The 22991-nt window shown below is 37.4% G+C and overlaps 2 protein-coding genes across 7 annotated transcripts in view; one reads left to right on the top strand and one right to left on the bottom strand.

Moving 5' to 3' along the window:
- The first annotated feature begins 1922 nt into the window (after positions 1-1922).
- On the top strand, positions 1923-12424 carry ABITRAM (actin binding transcription modulator). Of its 3 annotated transcripts, XM_062569709.1 has the most exons (7): positions 1925-2175; positions 2254-2305; positions 6285-6414; positions 7092-7168; positions 7240-7309; positions 7378-7517; positions 9183-12424. In XM_062569709.1, exons 1-6 carry the CDS (start codon positions 2121-2123, stop codon positions 7501-7503), a joined length of 510 nt encoding a protein of 169 aa, XP_062425693.1. In that variant the 5' UTR covers positions 1925-2120; the 3' UTR covers positions 7504-7517; positions 9183-12424. The 3 variants fall into 3 exon arrangements, with proteins under 3 accessions (XP_062425694.1, XP_062425693.1, XP_062425692.1); XM_062569710.1 differs by lacking the exon at positions 9183-12424 and having other exon boundaries at positions 1923-2175; positions 7365-7470; XM_062569708.1 differs by lacking the exons at positions 1925-2175; positions 6285-6414; positions 7092-7168; ... (1 more) ...; positions 7378-7517; positions 9183-12424 and adding an exon at positions 3140-4737 and having other exon boundaries at positions 2251-2305.
- The window catches only part of CTNNAL1 (catenin alpha like 1), a 79381-nt gene continuing 58974 nt past the window's right edge, over positions 2585-22991 (bottom strand). For 3 of the 4 annotated variants that reach the window (XM_062569707.1, XM_062569703.1, XM_062569705.1), the window contains exons 12-19: positions 17287-17324; positions 14252-14302; positions 14001-14155; positions 12468-12516; positions 11505-11561; positions 11218-11337; positions 8919-9002; positions 7909-8836 (exon numbers count right to left, since the gene is read on the bottom strand). In XM_062569707.1, coding sequence (XP_062425691.1) covers positions 8675-8836; positions 8919-9002; positions 11218-11337; positions 11505-11561; positions 12468-12516; positions 14001-14155; positions 14252-14302; positions 17287-17324 — 716 coding nt within the window. In that variant the 3' untranslated portion in view covers positions 7909-8674. Of the gene's footprint in view, positions 2651-7908; positions 8837-8918; positions 9003-11217; positions 11338-11504; positions 11562-12467; positions 12517-14000; positions 14156-14251; positions 14303-17286; positions 17325-22991 lie in introns of those variants that run through there. The other variant, XM_062569706.1, reaches the window with a different exon arrangement.

The raw sequence follows: 22991 nt of genomic DNA, 5'->3' as shown, positions 1-22991 counted from the left end.
TTTCACCTTCCCTTTTACATCCTGAGCTATCAGAGAAAGCAGGCATGCTGAATCATTTTTTTTGATCATGAGGAATTTCACACTTAGATGGGGACACAGTTCTGTGGGAGGGTTTTTTGGTTTTGTTAGTGCTTTCTGTTTGGCTACAGCCCTAACAGCTGCTACTTAGTTCAGCCAAAGTACTTTCTTTTGACCATTTAGTGGATATGAAATAGGAAGCAGGCATGTAAGATCAGTGACTAAATTATCAAGGTGAATCTACAAATTTCAGTCTCTGTTTTCAGAGAGTTCTTGGCTGACTTTCTACATAATAAGCTAACATTGAAATATATGTGCATCAAAACACATTGCTAATGCAACAACATGAAAAATAAATCTGCTTTTAGAGCATTTGGGGAGAAATGACTAGATAACCTAACTGTAAGCGTATCAGATGATTCAGTGCTCTATTATTTGTATCTTTGCGGATGTGAATCCACAATGTGAATCAATTTCCAATAACTGACGAAAACTATATCCTGAAACTCATTATAGGTGTGTGCCAGCAGGATAGCAGGGAAGGGGGAAAGCTTCCCTCTCTTCTGGGAAGCTTTATAATGTAGAATCTCTATGGCTATTGAAATGGACTTGCATTGGAAGTATTTTTGGTTTGGCAAACAGACAGGGTAGAGCTTCTTAGCAACGCTTTATGTTTATACATACATTTTTCTGTAGCAGCTTATAGTAAGCCTGACATCTATGTCTGATTAAGACTTCAAGCCACTTTCATTTCATATCCTTGTTTACATAAATGATGTTGCAGACTTTAATTTTATATGCAATTATATCTGTCTTATTTAGTACCTGTAACTGAACTTGCAAATGGATGAACAGAATAGACAATTATGGAGTCCAAGTGAAATCATTTTCCTTGTAAAGTGCTCTTATAAGGAGTTTCAGATCTGATTTACATGCGAAGGATGTGTCATGTCAAGCTTTAGTGTAGTTCATGCAGCAGGAAATTATAATAAACACGTGGAGGTTCTCATATGACCGGCATTGATGGTCCAGTAACTGTACTTCTGTTCTGCTTTGTGGCCAGTGTACTTCAGAATATTGAATGTGCTGAAGGAACAGTTAAATACAACTGAATTATGTATTTTTTAAAATATGTTCAAGAATAAAATGTAATTCACAGTGGATCTCTAAATTAAGACAGCAAAGGTTGAGCATTATAATAACTTCTGCGGAAAAACTGTCATTCTACTTGTGACAAGAAAATGGATGTTTTCATGAACTGTACTGATGTACTCATTAGGTACACCTAACAGTCATTATAGAAATTGTATTGTTGCGTGCTATATTAAATAAACCACTCAACCAGATGGCATCTCTTCAGTATTTTTCTCACTGCTGTGGTTAGTTACCTTTTCTATTTTCCTGCATAGAAACACTTCAAGTGTATAAAAATTATGTAAAATATTTTAGTGCAGCTAAGTTTTTCTAGACTAATTTATTATATTCCCTACATGCATAGAAATGAGTATCCTCAAAAATACTTTCCTGGATGATACCTTGTCTTTGTCCATATGGACAATGCATTAAAACAAAGATGCTGGAACTTAACACACAGAATATTTAGGATAATTGTTGTAGACAAACAGTGTCACAAGCCTCTCTTTAGTATCTTTATTCCTTTTAGAAATGAAGTCAGTAGACTTTAGCATATTGAGAACAGGAACTCTTTCTCTGCAGAGTCAAGTTCAGGGCATGGTGGAGTTAACTTCAGGCACCTACGCCTCACTGCGGAAGAAGACCAAGGGTCGCCTTCCCCGGCCTCGTCTGGCGCGCTTGCAAGACTCCAGCTGCTGCGGTCGGTACGCCGAGGCGAGGGCGGTGCGACACCTCCCCTCTCGGCTGCAGCCCTGTCGCAATCCGCCCCGCTCCGGGCGGCGGTGGCGGGAGCGCGGCGAAGCAGCCCCGCCGCCTGGGCCGCTGCGCGGGGCGGGGCCTCCTGGGAGCATGTGTGCAGTGGTCCTGGCGGGGCGGGGGGCGCGCGGTGATTGGCTCTTCGTGGCTGTTCGACCTCAGCAGCGGCGCGCCGTCGGGCGGAGCTGCTGCGGCGCCGCAGACCGGGCGGCATGGCAGCGGCGCAGGGCAACGCGGAACGGTACTTTACGCGCTGGTATAAGACAGGTACGGCGCCGGCCGGGCGGGGGGTTCGGGGTGGTGACCTCTGCGTCTGTACAGTCGCTTGAGCTTATGCCTTTGCAGATGTCAAGGGGCGCCCGTGCGAAGACTTCTGCGTGCTGCAGCACTCCAACAGGTGAGTAGCGGCTCCCGGCCGGCGCTTGACCCGCCGTGGGGGGAGGGGTCGGGGCACTTCAACTGCTCTGTCATCTGCGCGCTGCCGTAGTAGCCCGGGCTCGCGGCTACGGTGCAGTACGGCGGCTTGCGCCGGCTGCCGCAGTGCGCCCGGCTGGCCCTGGCGCAGCGCCACGTCCCTGAGGTGCCCCCCCCCCCCCCCCCCCCCCCCGCCTCGCTGTTCGGCTAAGCGGCTGCTAGCAAACGCGGCACCCACGTGGTTCCTGGAGGACCTTTGTGGTGCTATCAGTAGGGTCAGCGTAGCAATTCAGGTGTGCTGTGTTAGCCCTCTCTTGAAGATAAGTACCTGTGATCAAATAAAAGCCTTTTTTTTTTTTTTTTTTTTTTTTTTTTTTTTTTTTAATTTGGGTGAAGAAACACTACGGCCCCTTTTGTAGAACAGTTCAGTGGCCAGAGTTTGGTTTCGTTCTGTACTCTGGATAGGGCATTCATTTGTCTGTTAATGCCGAAATACTGCTACATAAAACAACTTGAGATGTATTGAGCCAGGCATGAAGGGAAGAGCAGGAAATATTTCCCTCCTGATCCCTGGGGCTTTTGGCAGAGGTTGGCTCTGCTGTCTTCTCCTCGAACAGGTTTTCATTAGTTATTCCTAATGAAGCAGCTTTGACAAGAATAAAATGAGCTCTTTTTGAGAAATAATTGATAATGCTTTCTTGGAATATGTGAGAACCACCAAGGATTTCAATTTTACGTATGTATGCAATGTACTGAAATGTTCTGTACAAGCAGACTTCTAACTCCCCTCATTATTTTTTTTTTCTTGCATTTACAGGAAAGCAGTGATTACTACTGTTTATTTGCTTGCTTTTGTGATATATAAACTAACAGGGACAGCACCTCAGACATCTCTTTCATGGGACAGATGGAAAATTTTCAAGTGATCCTAGACTTTGCTGTTACAATGGGGGTTCCTCTGTCCCTCTTTAATTACTACACTAGTAAGAACAGTAAAGCTTGATTATTTTTTTCCTGTATTGTTCAACAGATTCATAGACTTTAAAAAAGCAGCACTGCAGGGCTCTAATAGCTCCCTATTGAGTCCATATATCCCCCTCTTCCTGAAAAGGACCCTTAAATTTATCAATATTAGAACAGTTTTCAGAAGTCTTTTCAGTAATGATGTTTAGAAGCACTGTGTTTACCTTGCTTCTAAGAAATCAATTAGCTTAATTTAAGCAAACAGCATTTTTCTATTTGATATATCTAAATTGCTTTTAATTGTGCTTTCATGTGCTACAGCTAGTAAATGTTCCCAGTGACTTGTCTGCTTCTATTAAGAATTTAAAAAACAGTGACGAAGTACTTTACACAGTTGGAACCATCTCTACTGAAGCTTTCAGAACCTGAGGCTTCTGTGCTGCTCTTATTTTCTAGTTTTTTGGAAAGCAAAACCCGAGTTACCTATTCAGTATGTCTGCTGTGAGAATACCAAGTGTGACAACCAGGATAATAAAAGGTCACCCTCATGATACACCTGAGGGCTGTGCCATTCACAGAGACCTGGACAGGCTGGAGAGCTGGGCAGAGAGGAACCTCATGAGGTTCAATAAGGGCAAGTGTGGAGTCCCGCACCTAGGGAGAAATATCCCCGTGCAGCAGTACAAGCTGGGGGCTGACCTTCTGGAGAGCAGCTCTGCAGAGAAGGACTTGGGAGTGCTGGTGGATGACAAGTTGGCCATGAGCCAGCAATGTGCCCTGGTGGCCAAGAAGGCCAATAGTATCCTGGGGTGCATTAGGAAGAGTGTTGCCAGCAGGTCAAGGGAGGTGATCCTGCCCCTCTCCTCAGCCCTGGGGAGGCCTCGTCTGGAAGACTGCATCCAGTTCTGGGCTCCCCAGTACGAGAGAGACACGGAACTACTGCAGAGAGTCCAGACTAAAGCTGCAAAGATGGTCAGAGGGCTGGAGCATCTGCCCTATGAGGAATGGCTGCCAGAGCTGGGCCTCTTCAGCCTGGTGAAGAGAAGACTGAGGGGGGATCTTATCAATCAGTACAAGTACCTGAAGGGAGGGTGTCAAGGGGATGTGGACAAACTCTTTTCAATTGTCCCATGTGACAAGACAAGAGGCAATGGGCGAAAACTGAACCACAGGAAGTTCTGTCTGAATGTGAAGGGGAATTTCTTTCCTGTGAGAGTGACGGAGTACTGGAACAGGTTGCCCAGAGAGGTTGTGGAGTCTCCTTCTCTGGAGATATTCAAGGCAACCCTGTCTAACATGCTCTGGGTGACCCTGCTTGAGCAGGGGGGCTGGACTGGATGATCTCCAGAGGTCCCTTCCAACTTTACTGATTCTATGTTTATGCTAAATACTAAACATGTTGTTATTAGTCCTGGTTGTCTAATATAAAAATCTTTGTATTTACCAGTTTAAATGTGCTTATTGTTTTCTATCCATAATTCTTATTCTCAAGAAACCATTTGTGTTCTGGTTCCCAACATCCTTCCTTGGAAAGATGTGAGTTTCTTTTTGGAGACTCCACTGACTAAACTAGCCCCCAGAATATCACGTACAGTTTATCACATACAGCAATCTCTTAACCTGGAGCACAGAGATGGAAATGTTAACCATAGATTTGGGTTTATAAGGGGGAGGAAAGGAAATAAAAAAAATAGAAACACTTGTTCAAATGTCTGTAGGTAGAGATGATACTGTTTGAATGCATGAAGCATGCTGAAAGTATACAGTAGAATACACCTCTTGCATGGAGTTACCGAGTAAGAACCTTCAGGACAGATGTGACAGTGTAGGGAGGTAAAAACTATTCAGCATCTAAGGGGAAAGACTGGAGTATGTGCTGCTGTTTTCACTGCAGTTAGCACTCTGTTCATAGATTCCAGTCCTCCTCTTATTTTTTGAAGTGTTCTTAAACAGAAGCATAATTTTTTATCTGTTCATTTACTGGCAAGTTGTGGGCAGTACATTATTGTGCATTAAGCATGATTCTAAAACAGTGGTGGACTTGGGCATAATCTTTTGTTTAACCTGATTTAAGTTCTGTAGGTTTGTGACAAGACATAACCAACCTTTAGAAAAGCATGAAACAAACAGCAGGTTAGCTGACATGCAGATCACAGTAGCATTCATCTGTTCTAACTATTCACCACTAATAGCCCTTATATTCACCTTTAACTATTCTGGGAAATATTATGTGATATTACAGATTTTTTTCCATCAAAAGCAGTGTGTGAACATCTGCTTCAACTATCATAACACAAGTAAATTGAGTATGTCCCCATTAGGTATGGTACAATATTGGGTAAAACAGTTCTAGCTTAGGAAGCACAATTGCTTTTGACTCCTATTTAAAAGCTGTGGTTTTGTTTAACTAAGTCTGCTGTTTCTATGCTCCAGTCTAGTATCTCAGAAATAAAGCTTTTTCTCTGTGGATCACTTTAAGTTGTTTGAGTTAAAGTTCAGTTTTAAACTATGTTTGCTACAACAAACTCAAGTGAGCTGTCTGAGGAAATGAAGTCGCAAGTTGATAGAATGACTGAAATTTTTAAGTAGGAAAAGAAAATTTGTTACTCAGCTGCAGTCAAAAATTATCATCAGTTCTTCATCATGAGCTCAGATAAATTGTTTTTTTAGATTACCTTGCTCAACCCCATGCTGTCACCCAGACCTGGCTGTTCTTACTGTCTCACTAGGCCTATGTGCACATTCTGTGACTCATGTTGCAGTAAGCTGAATTATACTTTCTTACTAAACTATAAGGGGAAGAATATTGTGGAAGACTGGGCATCCAACAATGAAAACCTTGCTAGATTTCAAACTGGAAGCCCAATGAAGTAGTCAGTATCAGTTTTTTTTAAGTCTTACCAGTAAAGGCAGAGAAAGTTGAAGAGCTTGCCTGGAGTACATTAGAGCACGACTTTTCACAAATTCAGTGTACTAATAAATCTTAACTTTTGCTGCAGAATTTGTGTCATCACCTTGGCAGAAGCCCATCCTCTTCTTCAAAATGGAAAAACAATTAAAAGCATTAATTACCAAATCAGTGCCAGCTGCAGCAGACTTCAAAATAAAGTCTCTGGGAAGTCAAAAAGGGTATGAGCCAGTTTTCATCTTCATCTCTTAAACTGCCTGAGCCTTTCTAGGATAGAAACTTACCAACCCACCGTTGCATTTTAATATAGCTCCTCCACAGTTAAAGAACTTGGACTATATAAAGTGGCTTGTCTGGCTATTTGAAGCTAGCTGCAATAATGCTCCTACAGCACTGGTGGCTTCCAGTGTTGCTCAAACCAAGGCTAATAGTTACTTTTAGTTATTTTTTCACAGTATTCAGAAGGATTTGAGCATCCCTTAATAGATAACTTCTTTCCAACAAAGCACCAAGGATTTGGAGACTATTGTTTTTGTAAAAGATACCTAGAAAGCAGAGGGACTAGCTCAGTTTAAGGGTGAGTTTTCAAATTCACCTTGTTAAAATTCATTTTATTAAGGCCAACTGTGCTGTTTTTCTCCTCTGCTTGCTCATTTTAATTTGATTATAAATCTGTTACTCTATGAGAAAGTTATGATTACATTTGTAATGGCTTATAAGCTCCTACTTGATTTGTGCAGATAACTAAGCTGTCTTCTTCTTCTCCCTTGGGAAGCATAACTATGAAACTTGTAATGACCTACACCTATTCACATTTCCCTCCTTCATTCTGAAGCTTACAAACTTATACTGCTGATTATGTATGTATGTATCTCAAAGCAACCTTTTTCAAATGCAGGGAGCTCAGTTTTTAACAGAACTTGCACCTCTGTGCAGAATATCCTCCTCAGATGGTGAAGAGTACACCATTTATAGGTAAGAGTTTTCCCGTTTTCTTTTTCTTACTCTGACATAAGGTACACTTCTGAATCTAAACACTTTTGCAGTTGTATACGAGGGCGACTGATAGAAGTGAATGAAAACATTCTTAATAATCCAGCTATTCTGCAAGAGAAGGTAAGAAACTTTCTTGCTTTTTGCTCTCTGAATTTTATTTCACTACTAACTTTAGCCTTACATTTTAGCCATCAACTGAAGGATACATAGCAGTGGTTCTACCCAAATTTGAAGAAAGCAAGAGTATAACTCAAGGACTTCTGACAAAGAAAGAGTATGAAGAAGTTTTGTTGAAACGTCTTAATTCTTCATGAAATTATGTATGCAGGTATCATCTGTATTTGAAAGCAAATGAACTACTTGTATTGTACACTATAACTGCTATGGTACTGAAAGGCTATTTTTAAAAGTGGAATGCTTGTTTCACGCAAGGATAAAGTAGTTCAAATAATATTAAAACCTTTTCTCTCTCACTTCTAATGAGAGTCTAGTGAGTATTACAAGTTTTAAAATTAGCATAGAACGGTATGTTGGAGAGTATTTTTGTTCCATAGGTTTCTTTGGTTCTGCTCAGTGCAAGCAGAATACACGCAGAAAAATCCCATGATTTCACTATCACTTAATTTAGCTTAACTAATATGACATGGAGTATGACAAAGGTGAACTGAAGATAAAGTAATGGAAGCCTGTGCACAAAGAATAGATAAACTTGAAAAAAGTATTTCATACCAGCTTGTATTTTCATAGCATCTTGAAGTCAAACAATGCCTTTGTACTTAGAATTTAAGAAATGCATGCTGATAATGACAAATTTAGATGGTGTAGTGTAAAGTCTACATAATACTTCAGTAGTTCGACATGCAATTCAAATGCTTGTAAGTTTTAATCAGAAAGACCTACAACTAAAGGAAAAAAGTTTTGAATTGAGAGCATTAATCACTTAGAAATATACTTTTGAGAACATGAATTATGTCAATGAGACTAAAATTCAACATTGCAGATATTGCAAGATATATTTTTTTCCTAGACTATTTCATTGCAGGTATAACTCATAGCTAAGAAACATTTCAGTGCTTTAGGCCACAGCCTTTCAGACTATTTTCCTGATCGTGCTTTATCAAATACATAGACTGAAATAGGCCAGAGATGAGTTTACAATCTTCAACAGTAGTGTTACATATAGTATATTCAGCACAAGGTTCTTTTTGTCTATTAGCAGCATCTTTGTGTTGAAAGATCTATTAAGACATTCATAAGCATTAATTACAAAACCAGTATCAATAGTGAGCATAGGAAATGCATTCACATTATAAAAATATGCAACAGACTGGCTGATGTTTTAATTGCTAAGTCATATCAGCTGTTACAAAGGTCAACAGCTTTAATTCAGGTTAAACTGGTTTGACTTTCCACAAATGAAAGCAATATTGAAACTTCAGAAAGAGTTACTTTTACGTGGAGTTCCTGCATTTCTAAGTGCTGTAATTACTTGGTTTCTAAAAATGTTGTATTTGTTACATGATTTTCTAAAGATTTGATGCCAAACATCTCAGCTGTCCTTTCTGGGCAATGTGTATTTGCACCAGTTTGTACTCTGTTCTCTTTCCATGGTGGAGCAGGTTTAGGACAGCTGTTTCCTGTTTTGTTCTGTAAGTAAAGAAATAATAATAATCTTTGTTCAAGTGAGACAATTTAAAATCTATTTAATAGCGCACATGAATCAACTCACCTTTCTCAGTAATCTGCAGCAAAGTGGAAGAAGTTGACATAACAGAGTCATCACATTCCTTGTTTTCTGAATGCATGCATCAACCTAAAAAGACAATTACAGTAACATAACACTACTGATTACTTGTTAGGTAACTGTTTAATACATGAGATGATGATCATCTATTTCAAGTTTGAATGGATAATGTTTGTCCTTCATAAGTATTTCCCTTTTAATCAAGGTTTTGCCTTTTTTTTTTTTTTTTTTTTTTTTTTTTTTTTTTAGAGCAACAGCCTCTCTTCTGTTGACACAAAACTTGCTCTGGGAAAGAGAAGATAATGACACACATCTTACAAGAACCAACTAATAATAATATTAATGAATTTATAAATGTATACAGACATCACTGTTGAAAACTAAGCAAAAAGAATTAGCCTGGAAAGCAGGGAAGAAATCTCAGCTCAACTCTCTAGTGTTTAGAAACTTGAGTATTGGCAGATGGGAGTATTTCTGAAGGATTTTGATATGTGAGGAATACTGTCTCAGAAAGGACCTCTGATCATTTAGGTATGATCCTTTTAATATTCTTGTCTTTGTTATCCAGCTCCTTTACCTAACAAGGTGTCCGGGAAGTACACGTTCATCATAATTTGTGATATCTTTCTTTTGTTTTATGTCCTGTCAGCATGATTTAGAAAGCAATGAATCATGTAAGCCTTACCGTGACATCAGTTACACTATAAGCTAGCTAAGACTTAATAAAGAGTTTGAGTTTAAACCCCAAGTCTAACTTAAGTATAGGTTATAAAATTGGGCCCTCCAGAAACATTAATTGCAATTTGATGGTGCTTTATCACTATGTAGCAGATAGGAGCAGATGTAACAGATGGGAGTTCCCATTTAATCCAGTTAAGAGAGTGCAGCTATAGATGGCAGTTGTATACATCTTTACTTGTAACAAATACGATTAACATCAGAATGAACTCTTGGCTTTCTAGAATAGACTCTCTACATTTTAATAAACAAGCATATATTTCAGTAGCAGGGTCTTTGAGTTTTGAGACTTACTCTGTTTATGTTAAGCATTAATAACAGAATAAAAATAATTATTGCAGTGATGGTAATATAAATTACCTTGATAAATACTTTCAGCAATAAAGTTCTTTCTTAGTCACTGAGGTACACTTAATTACAGTTCAGCTTTCACTGAATAAAGTTCCAGTGGACTACAGTAAGATACATACTATCTGATATTATTCAGCTGAGAATTCTGAGTTGCAGCATGGTAAAATTCCAGTATCTCTGTTCATCTAATGGGCAAGTCAAAGGAGATAATTGACTTAAATTCTTTGACAAAAGTTTCTCAGCAGTAAAAAGCAATATGAAATAGTGAAAGCCTACAGACACCGTTCCATCTTTAAAGGCAGCTCAGGAAACATTCCAGTAAGCTCTCTCACTTAATACTGAAATCCAAAACCCAAGTGATAATCTCAATATTTTTAGCAATATGAAAGAAAAATCCTACTAATTGTTGTACTGGTTCTTGGACTCTGAAGTTGGTAAGCTAGGGGTTGGGGAACTCTTCCTTAAAATATTAGCGTCTCATCAATGTTAATGATACATCTTTGGCCACAGGGCTAGTTATACAAAATTAGACCATGCATGTTCCCTAAAAAAAAAAAGCACTTATATAAGCCTGTAAAGTAATGCTATCCATGTTATCCACTAGCAGGCTTCCATGTATGCTGAGTGGCAGTGTATCATGCTTTTCCTCCTATTAGAATCTCAGCATGACCAAGTATGAGGAAGTCAGGATAAGCTTCACTGAAGCCCTTCTCTGCTAGTAGGGGGAAAAAAAAAAATCCAGTGGTACTACAACAAAAACAGAAGCAAGAAAAACAATACACCTCTTCTGAAGAAGTCTTTTCCCCCAGCACAAGACAGTGCAATAAATTGCTTAGGTCACAGATGCAAATGAGGGATGTCCAAACAGACAAAGTATATTTTCATCATGAGGAACAGTTCTTACTGTATGCCTATACTTAAAATGTTTTGAGAAGTTGATATGCCAAGTATAGACTATTTCAGAAAGGACAGAAGTTGAAATAACTTTCTCTTCTACGTAAGGAACAACAACGAGGTATTGCATAGCAGAAAACAAACATTGCATAAAATTTCACATTTGCCATTTTTTATGGTCTTCTGTCACTTGATTGTGTTAACAAAAAACTTTCATATTTAACAGGAACAGAAGTCAGTAGGTCATGAGATTTCAAAGTCAGTCAGGTCTTGTTTTCATGATTTTTTATTTTAACCTTACCTTTGTAAATGTAGCACTTTTACCCTGAACAGAAGCTTTAGCCGTAATCTGAAGCTGCTGGCATATAGGGATCAGTTTTTCAGTCTCCAACAGAAGCAATGGTTTACCATCACAATGTAGCTGAAATGGGGTTCAAGAAGACAGAACTGCTTAACGATAAAAACTCCAGTTACAAGTTAATGGAGGAGACAACACAACCAGCTTTTAAGCATTATCGTTAAAGTCATAATGTGATGCACCTCTGGTGATAATCATAAGGAATGATTATTTCAGCAGTCATGCATTACCTGATCAGAAAAGGCATGAAAAGCTGAAGCAAGTTTTGTGCCCTCTGTAGCAAAAATCTGAACGGAGAAAAAAAAAAGTGTAACAAAATTAACCACAACTAAAGATTAGACCCTTTCTTTTCTTTGTTGTTTTAATAAGCATTGCATTATAGGAGTAGGAGGAAATATTTGCATATATATATAATTAACAAGTCAGCATTTCACGGTGACCTCTGAAATACCAAGCTGCATTACAACTGCTGTTCTCTCATATAAGCAAAGTTTAAAGGCTTTCATTTCACATTTTTAAAAAGTTGTTTTCTAGTTATTTTTTGTAATGGAGCAGTTCACAAAAGTTTTATGGGTGGAGGACACCTGTCATGTTTGTGTATTGTCCTGACCGTAGTCTCCCGTTAAATATATGTATGTATCTTAAAACACAAGAGGCCAAGTAAGGGAATGTAGGGTAACATTTTATTTGTGAATCATAAAATGGTAAGGTTGGAAGGGACCTCTGGAGGTTATCTACTCCAACCCTCAGCATAGCCCATACAGGGATCGAACCCACAACCTGGGCATTACTAGCACCACGCTCTAATCAGCTGAGCTAAACTTATTCTTCAAACTCTTACATCTTCTTCCCGGTAATACCATAACATACTGAGTTAAGTAACAAAAGGGAGAAACTTAATGCCTTAAAGTCCTTCTATATTTGCCATAATGGACATTGAATTCAGCATTCTCACTCCTAACTAGAATCTGTCAAAGTTTAAAGAATTTTATCTTAATTAAGCTACTACCTGAACACTGGAATGTTAGCTTTCAAAAAGTATGTATCAGAGTTGTGCTGCTTAAAAACTACAACTACTACTCCATTTGTGATATACTGTACTTATGTGTAAGGAACTGAAGAGTTAAAGATTCAATTTGTTCTTTATTCAGAGTTCCTGATTATGGGTTGTTGCGGTTTTTTTAATATATTACCTCTGCTTGATGAAATAAATCCTGGGTAGTTTTCAGCAGTCCTTCTCCTCTATGGGAAACAATGAAAACAGACCATCTGACATGAACAGATTGCAAATTATTTTGCTTGCTACTTACTTACATAATCTATAGGGTCTCTCTTACACACGCAGACATGCCTACACGCACACAGAGTCTGTGAGACCAAAAGGCAGGACATGATCCCTAAATTCTTGTAGCATATTTTGTGCTATTTCTATCTTCACGACAGATATTGGCCAAATCTTCTAAAATGCTTCATGTAACAAATAAATTTGACATTATAAATGTTACAAACTACCTTTGCTCAAATATTTAGAAAGCAATGCTTAAAACTTTTTCATTAATATAAATATGCATGCAATAATGACAGCATGTTTCCAATAACTAGTGTTCTACTTTTCAAATTGAGTGGAAGGGAAATAGGAGTTTACACTGAAACATTCTTTGATGTATGAACTCTGGAAAGGAATCTTATTTCATTTATTGGTTAGAAAAGAGGTTATGTGCTTCTGTCCCCCCTGTGCCAGTAACTAAACCTCTGTTCTCTTCTAAGGTGAAGTACTTCTGCAACACACAAAAGGAATTGAGAATTAGAAGAATGAAAAATAGGGTATGCTATGAACTTACTAGCTGTAGAATATATAGACGCACACATATGTAACTTTTGAAAGCAGAAAATCTAAAAGTCAGTTAATCTAAAGACAGTTAAGTACTGTCTTTACTAACTTAATTCTTAACTATGAGAAATTGAGTATTAAAGTTACCTTTCAATAGTGTCATTGTAACGCTTAAAAATGCACATACAAAGGTTAGTCTGAGTAGGGGAACACAAACAATTAAGTCATTTAACTAGGTAAAGCCTGAAGTGCTTTTGCACAAAACCAGATTATTCAGTTATTGCTTAAAATGGCCAAGTACATTTGTTTTACTAATCTACTTAACCATTTTATACCAGGAAAAAAAAAGTAACCTAGGGCTTTTCTACTTAAGCTGGCATCCATACTACTGGAATGTAAAATACCAATCTTTTAGAAGACACCATGCAAATGCACAACAATAACTACTTATGGGAGCCCCATTTCAAAATATAAACACCTCAGTGGCTGGAGCACTACTAGGAAACGGCTTAGTTTAGTTCTCATCAACAGAAAAAGGATAGAAATCTGTGTCTTTGGCATCCTGAATATTACTGGACTGCTAGGTAAGAATAGTCTTGCATCAAAAAAAAAAAAATCTAAATTCTTTGAACAAGAAGACTGACCTTGCAGGCTAATTTCAGAAGATACACCTTTTAGAACAGCAATATACCTTTTAGAACAGCAAAGATCAGCAATTCTAATCTACCGTTACACATCTATGCTTTAATTCCCTTAGTTTTAAAAGCAATCTGTGAACATGCTGCTTTAAAATCTTTTCCTAACCTCTGCGAGAAAACAGATGTTTAACACTTAAATAAAAATACTTTTAATGCCTCTTCTCCTCACCAAAATACACTGCATACAGCACAATTACCTGGTAAATAAGTACATGGAGTAGGCCATACTTGACATGCTTTGTACATGCTGTACTATCTTATTCTCCTGATCCTCCCATTGCTCTGTCTCAGAATCCACATCAGATGTGAGTAGATGCAGTTCTAATCCAAGTTTTGCAATTTTTGCCTGTTCCTGTAAATGGTAAACATATCTATGACAAATTAAAACATTTTTCAGTCAAAAGAAAAAATAATTAAAAGATATGTTACTAAAATGATGACATCTTACCTCAGTATCTAATTTGACTGGCTTTAATGCTTTCAGATTTGCGTTATGCTTCTGTTTCAAACAAAGAATAACAAAGAATTCCTTTTAAATAAAAGGAATTGGTAATAATTTTACTAACAAGTCATAAGAGATGGCTGTATCAGAGGTATACTTTGCAGGAGAGTTTCAGTAGCTCTGACTCTTTAGTAGAAACTAAGCATCTGTTCTGATTTGGTTGTTCTGCATAGAAAAGACCTCTCCCATAGTTCTCAGACTCAGTGTTTCTTCTGCATCTCCTCATGTACTACCATTCCTTTCTCCTTTCCTCAAAATCCTCAGTAATTCTTATCACAAAATAAACAGTCTTAGCCAAGGACTACTGCACTGTTTTTTCCTTGTAGGATGATACTGCTGTAACAGGGACTAGCTGAATCAACTTCCAGATTGGTACTGGGTGAAACCTGTCAGCATGATCATGTAGGTGGTTCTTTCTATGTCATCTTGCTGAAATAGCTGCAAATTAATACTGACACTTTGACCTCTCCATAGGCTTCCCTCCTTTATTTGTCATAAGTATCCAAAACATTTGTCTGGGTGGAAGCCAAATCTTGGCTCAGATTAAGCACCAATTACTGGTTTTACTGATGTGAGTGGAATGCCTAATAAGATACAGTAGAGGTTCTCAACTCCATTGCACATATCCACAGTAATATATGAGCTGTTTCAAATCAGTCTGCATACAAGAGAGCAGCAGTTCCCAGCCTTAACTTTGCGCACTGATGCTGTCACTGTGCGAAGATAGCAGAAACTAATGAACACGGGAGGTACAGTCCATATTTAGAAACTGCAGTTGAGTGTGGGGAAATAGGAAGTACAGAGTTGGAATCATAGCTTGGAGAGGTAAGTTTAAGCCACAGGAGGAGGTAGGGTAATGTGTGTGCAGGACTAAGATCTTTGAGAATCAGAAAGAGTTGCTACTAATGCAAATGAAGCTCAGTAATCCCTTGGAAAAAAATCTACTATTCATTGTATCTCAGCAAAATTAATGAGGGTAAGAATAAAAAACAGTTATTCAAGTTCCTACTACAGTCTGCTGCTAACACCCCCCTATTTTTTAAAAAAATTGAATCCTGTGAATGTGTACCCAGATTAGACACTATTAACACTGTCTGTGTACTAGAAATGTGAGAAGTTGATCTCATATCAAAAGACTTAGCAAAAAGGTTAAGAATTGATGTTCCTAAATGCCATTTAAGTTTGACTGTATTATATATTGCGGATGCAAGTCAAGACCTTGCTTTTAAGGTAGTGTCTTTAAGAAAAAAAATTAACAAACAACAGAACTGGATTCCTATATAAATACAAACTTTCGGCTACCACTTATGGAAGATGCTTCAGCTGCAAGGTGAAAGGGAATTCAAGAAAACAAACATTCTAGAACAAGTAAGTTTCTCTATTCAGACATAGCTATGACTACTATTCATTCAAATCTTTAGATCTGAAGAAACTTCTGATTTGTTGGATTTGTAATTTTCTTCATTCTCATGTTCAGCCATGCTATTTGTTTGATAGGAGAACTGGGAGAATCACACAAGCAGTTATCAGTCTGCTTTTGTCACGGTTTGACATTAATACTGTAAAGAAAAATCTATGTGTTAAGTGCATGTGTGAATCAACAGTACTGTGCTGTTCACAACTATAACATGGTCTAGGGTGCCATTCATAAACAGGAAGCCGCATAGTCACAATTAAATAGATGTAAGAAGCCTTAAATTATTCGATATATAGGAACAGTCTGGCTTCCATGCAGCGACATCTACTGCCAAACAATAACCCTAATTCCCCCAAAGCCGTGCATCTTGCGAAGGAAACGCAGAAGACAACGACCTTTCAGAAAACAGCAAAGCAGAACTGTATAAATCCTGGGAGCAAAGGATTAGTGGAAGTGTTTTTAAAAGGCATGTGAATCATTATTTGGATACCTGCCTTAAACATCTCTTCTTTACATTTTGGCTGAAGTTCAGAAGCTTAGTCAAGCCACTGACGGACAAAGAAAAAACCAACATCCTATCAAAAGTTACTGAATCATCTGTTCTCCAGTCTCAGTATTTACTTCCGTAAAAGTGGAATTCACACATGTTCACCTAATGTTATTTATATTCTGTTTAAATCTGTGAATTGTGTTTATAATGAATTGACCTTTTTTCTTTTCATTAAGGGTCTGAAGTATGATAGTATGTTTGAAGTCACAGAATTGCTTACATATAAGGAGATGGGTGATTACTTCACACCCAAACTCCTCAATGCTATAGATCAAGGGAAAAAAGCAAGGAGAGAAATGAACAGGCTACAGCTTACCATACCTTCTGAGATCGTTCTTCCCCTCCTACCTCCCAGTGAAAAGATTCAGTATGTAATGAATGAATTAAATGACTGTAATCACATTACTACTGTGATTTAGGAGGTTCTCACATACACATGCTCTCAGAAAAGATGCAATATTGATTATAATCAGCTAAGGATATTAATTAGCTCACAAGTAATCTGGACATTTGGTGCAGCTTTTTTCACTGCATTAAAAATAGTACATATCAAACAGGGAAACAAGAATCCATTATTTGAAGAACCTTACAATATACTCAAATGCAGTCATTTGTCCAAAACAGGTCAGCTGAGACAACAATGTTAAAACAAACAAAAACAAAAAAAAAAAAAAAAAAACGTATCTGATTGATTAGCAAGACTTACCGTATATTGCAGGAAACACTGTTCTGCTAAGGACAAAGTTTGTTGTACAAAATGTCCTATTGTAAAACAAGAATTAAAGTTCACCTACAATCAAAGTATTAAAGTGTGTTATGTGACTAGTTACCCCAGTTTTCAAAGTTTGTCATTCATTTAAAAAAATTTAAAGTTTGATATTTTACTGTCAGCCATCCAGTCAAGATGCATGTTACCAAAATCCTACTGTGTCCTCATCAAGGTGTAGTATGTGAAGAAGTCAATTAGTTAACAGAAGATAGGATGCAAATAGAACGTTCTCGAAAGCAACTTACCCCAGGTCTGGGCAGTGATAGGTAGACATGCTTCTCTCCTAAGAAGAACATACATATTTATACAAAAATTTGTATGCCGATTTGAATGAATAGGATCACATGTCTTACCTCTTCCTTAACTTCTGGTACTATAAAAGCAAATTACTTACCTGCAAGTCCTTTTTGACTGTTACAGAGGTTTTCTACTCTGCCTAGTGCTTCCAGATACAGGCAAGCGACAAACTACTTACTCTTCAGACTTAGCCCTCAATAATTGCCAGTTAAGTATAGCTCCTCTTAACAGTTTCACTCACTCATAGGATCTCTAGTCTCTTGCATTCAATCCACAACTAAGTAAAGAAAGCATCTCACTTTCCAGTGACTGAGCAGCTATGACTGCACACACTCATTCTGTTGCAAAGCACAGCACAGAGTGGTTAACTCAGTACAAAGCTTTTCTTGGTGTCAGTTGAATGGCATAGTATGTGGAATACACAAGGCAGGTTTTTCTAAAAACAAAAATAAGCCCTTCAAGTACTACAATATATATATCCCATGTACACTGTATTTTATAAAGAAAAAAGCAGTTCTTTTATAGCATTTGATACACATATTATTTCTGATATCCCAAGAGGCCTCAGTTATTTCAATCTGAGCAAGAGATAGGGAAAAAAAATCTCTTAAGTATTTTTCAGAAGTGGATAAAAGATTACGAGCAAAAGGGAAACAGTACCTGGACTAGTAGCCTCCAATTACCAGAAGACTTAAACATCTATATAACTTACATTTATTGCAACAAGGTCAGGAGAGGAAAGTCAGTCAGCCAGTCTCTCCCCCCCCCCCCCCCCCCAAAAAAAAAATTTTTTTTTAAAGTGAAAAATGGGACTTCACCTAAGGCAAGAAGGTGCCACTACAATGGAGCTACCAGCATGTTTGAGCAAAGATGATGCATCAAAACAAAGGACAAGCAACAACCCCTCCCCCTCCTCACTGCCAAGGATTGTTGTTTCCTCTTTTTGTACCTGTTCCTAATAAATTCCCATTCTGAATCCTCAGAAGACAGTTCTGTTGAGCACTAATGATTTTTGGAAGTATACCGTTTCCCATCATGAGCCACTTCATGATGACAAAACTGACTTTTCCCTGACTTTTTTTTTAAAAAAAAAAAAAGAGAAAGAAAGAAAGAAAAACTTTTCAGCAAGCAGGTAGGTGTCTTTTTACTCTGAGAAGTACAGCAGTTTGAATTCTGCTGCATTCCCAAATTCACCTCTTCTTTCCCCTCCCCAGTTTCAAAGGTTTTGAAATTTTACAAGAGGGGAAGTAAGCTACCAAACTGTCTTTCTAATTTTTTTCAGGATGTGGAGTTATTCAGGTATTAATTGCCCAATTCATCCAAGTTTATCAAACTTCTCAGTAAGGACTGACAGAAATTACAAGAAGTCACTTAGAACATCCTCTATGTCAAGCCATCAGCTAATTGGTCCAAGAGTACTTTGAGGAAAGCATGTAAAAAGTATCAAGAACAAAAGCTAACACATAAGTTTAAAATGCTGTAACATAAAAAACTTCTTTATGGTATGCAAAAAATTGCTGTACTATATAAAAAAAATCTACAGGTTTCAGCCTAGAAAGCTTTGTGATCAGAAGAAATGGAATACAAATGCATACTTAGAGGACTATCCCATTACAAAAAAATATGAGTAATGAAAATTATTTTTACCAAGTTGACAGAAGAGTAAACAGAAGTAAGAAAAAAAGTTTGCTTTTGTTCTTCCAGCAATTGCCATTATGCATCTTTGCAAGATTAACTGCTGACTACATTCAGAAAGAGGAAGGACCTGGCTATTTATTGCTTGGAACAAGTGCAAAGAAAAAAAAAAGATGACTTAACTACCAGTGCTTCTGTGAGGCAAAAAGCAGAAAATAAAATGAAGTTCCCAGGCTATCATGTAATGGAACCTAAAGATTGATGAGTAAGAATTATAATCTTGCCTTCCTTTGTTGCTAAGGTAGGTGAAGTTTTTAAAAAAACTCACTGGACCCACAGATACCATGCATTTCAAAAGCAAAGATCAATTCAAGCCAGAGATAAGTAGTTTCTGATGAAGACAGATTATCTGCATGAGTATAACCACATAATTTATATTCGATTCCACTGATAGGTGAAAAAATACATATATGTATTCTATTTAATTTTAATATTTTGGAAGTCAAATTTTGGCTAAAGTAGCAAAAGATTATATTACAATCTCCCTTTTACTTCTTCCAGTCTGCCTTCCATTTCTCTGTCTTCCCTCTTTAAAAAAATATTATTTCATTCTGTTTATCTTCCACAACTTACCACACTTATGCTTACTAGTATTTGTAGACACGTCCTCCCTATCACCCCCCATTCTCTATTCTAACTTCTTTAAATCTTGTTTTTAACCTCATTTCTTATCTCACACTGGGATGTCTTCATTCTTACTTCACCATTCTTTCTAGAATTCTACTTTCCCAATTCTAAAATCATGACCTGTAACCCCTATCCACCCACTACGGTCCTCCTAAATCCTAACAGTCAATCAATTCTTTCAAACCAAGTAGGCAAAACAAAGACAGAAGCACAGAAAAGGAAGTTATACTTGCAAGCTAAATGCTGAGTTAAAATTAGTTAAGTTTAACACTGAAAAGCAGGTTACAAGGGAGTCATCAAAGGGATGATTTACGTTCTTCTCCAGCATGTTGAAACCAAAAGGAGAGAAGAAAGAAGATGACTGGCTAGCACCCAAATAACTGGATGATGTCTTCAATGAAAGATACTTTGATTAGGTGATTCATTTCATAGTGCAAGAGCCTGAAAGTTTAGTATCTAACTTAAAATAGTAATTTTAGGCTTTCTTTATAGTCAGTGGAGAGCAAATAGGTACCTCCACTAGCAGAATCAAATCACTAAATTTGCATAAACTACCCTCTAGAAGTGCCAGTATAGAGAGCCTTAGACTTCATAAGGGAGCTCAGACTAGACAGGTAACGTTTCGAAGATTAGTACTATGCAGACTAGGCCTCCTCACTACTGGATTAAAGAGTGTTCTAGGGTTAACAAGCCCAAACTCCACTGCACTCAAGCATAAATGGTTTGCAAGCATAAAGAGATTTTCAAAATATTTATGAAGGTTACTTTTCTGTGCAGTGCATGCCCATGCACACGCACACAGGCACTCCCTCATGTGCACGTACACAGAGCCCAAGATGAACCCAGTTCAATCTGGGCATAAAATGGTATAATCTCATTAAAACTGAATGAAATACTGACACATTTCAAAAATAATTTTGACTCTCTATTGTTTTGAATCTCAGTATGAAAAATGCCTAACTTGCTGATATGATAAAAAACATTCGATGAAAAATTATGCAGTTACTTGCAAAATCAACAGATGAGTTTAAACAGTATGAATCTACTATACTCAGAAAAATGCTCATTTTATTAGTTGTGTCCAGCACATTTTAGTCACTGTTTAGTTTTTGCCTCTGAACTCTCTAACCAAAGCCAAATATCAGAGCATTAGTACAAAAATACAAGTTTTTAAACCAAGGAGAAAAAAATATATGTAATGTCTTGCTGTAATTTTATCTTCTACTACACACAATCACAATTTAGTAGGAATATAGCACTTGTTACATTTTACTCTGTAAAATAAAGAAACTTTTACCAACCTCAACATTAAGACAAGTAGCATGAATTACAAGAAATAGGATTTTATACAATATCATGAAACTCCACTGTTTTTGAAGATACAGTGGCATTCACAAAACTTTTATAATCTCTTACTAAACAAAGACTTTAGTCTTTTTCACTTAGGTCATCTACACTTTATTTCTAGGAGAAAAAATGTTGGAACTGGTAAGGTCACTTTTAGGGTATTTTCTGAAAGCAAAAAGGGTTTTTTATTGCTGTTGGTTTGCATTTTTTCAGTCACTCTGAAACAAAGGAATGCATACAAGCAAAAGGCCTAGAAGACAACACAGAGGAAAATTTTGTAGAAAACAGCTCAGTACAGGAGACCATATTATTTCTAAGGAGATATAGATAACTAATACGAAATGATCAGATTCACCGCCTGAATGAGTCCTTTACCAGGCTGGGCTGTGGGACAAGATTCCTTAAGCATCTTTTTGGCAGTACAAGACTATGACACCGTAGGCAATGGGAAGAATATAGGTTACACTTATTACCATAACAGTGGTGGTATTAGAACACTTTATGGTGAAGGAAAGGGTCAGGGAACAAGAGACAATTAAAAAAAAAAAAAAAAAAGACAACTCATCTGTTTCTGTCCAACAGATAAAGCTTGTCTTCACTGCAGCCAGGCCCACACACATGACAGACTAACATGCTTAGCAACTCCAGCCACCCTCTTCTTTTTGCTTCAAGCAGCAACATTACAGATGCCTTGTGCAAAGGTTCTTATAGGATCTGCAAAAAATGCCTGTTATCTGCTATCAATATCCATAAGAGAACAAAAAGTTATTAACTACAAGATAGGCTGGGAATGTGCCATAACACTTTAAAAAACATTCATTTTAAAAGCCAAATATATGTGCCTTGCTGCAGCTGCCTGGTTCTGGTTCCAATATTTTATATATATATATATATACACATATATATAGAAAAGGTTTTCACTCTACCCTGCCAGACCACTGTAAAAATACAAAAATGAAACAACTGCATAATCAGCCCTGCAAATTTGAAATTCATTTGAACATATTAAACATAGTATTTGCTAAGTTTAATATATTAAAGAAATTAAATTAAAAAATGGTAATACATCCTTGGCTCCCAAAACAAAAACTACTGGAAGTTAAAAGGATCAGGCCCATAAACAGGACCTCAGATCTAATGAATTGCTATTCATCTTTAAATAGCATTCTGGACTAAGGAGGAAAAACAAAGTAACAATCAGGTATTTCCCAAGTGCCTCAGATTACTTTTAAACTGTACTATACACATCAATTGTAAACCCAGTTTCACTATATTTTTAGTTTACAAGCCTTCAGAATCGGTCATACATTCATCTAGCAACCAGCAACAGCAGTTTAAGATATTACTGCCCCATGACTGTTTGTTTACGGTCCTCGCAACAAAGTTGGCAAAGAAGAACAAACAAGCATCCACCAGTTCAGCACAAACAACTTTCCACAGCAGTTTAAGCTAAGCTGAGTATAGTCACAACATTCTTCTTCTGTAAAGCTACTGTGGGAAAGTAGCATGGAGTGAAAAGGCAACAACAGTTAGCTGAGCATTGGTAAAGCCTTAAACTACCAAAACTGTTTACTAGGCAAAGGTTATCTAAGCCCTTAATCTTTGCAGAAAATTGTGTGCTTTTCTACATGCAAAATGAATTCTCATGAACTGCTTGCACAAAAACTTGATCCAGTAGGGAACATTCAACTGCCAGGTAAGTTCTACTTATCAAAAGAAGTCTCTCATCAATGGTGGGATGAACATTTATATAACTGACAAAGCATCATCTAACATGAATATGGATGTAGTTATTCTGTATCTTAGATACAGAATACTGAAGTCTCTGGATTTAACTAAAGTTTTAACTTTTTAGCCTGAGTGATCTTTCTTAAAAATACAAGACATTCAGTATATTACATTCTATCTGTATGCAATTATAATTTAAAGCCTGAAACAAACACATAGCCACAAGAAGTATAACACCAGGCTACACTGAAGTCAT

This window comes from Rhea pennata, chromosome 2 (assembly GCF_028389875.1).
Source record: "Rhea pennata isolate bPtePen1 chromosome 2, bPtePen1.pri, whole genome shotgun sequence".
Taxonomy (NCBI): Eukaryota; Metazoa; Chordata; class Aves; order Rheiformes; family Rheidae; genus Rhea; species Rhea pennata.
Note: the sequence above shows the minus strand (reverse complement) of the source record. Positions and strands in the feature narration are given on the sequence as shown.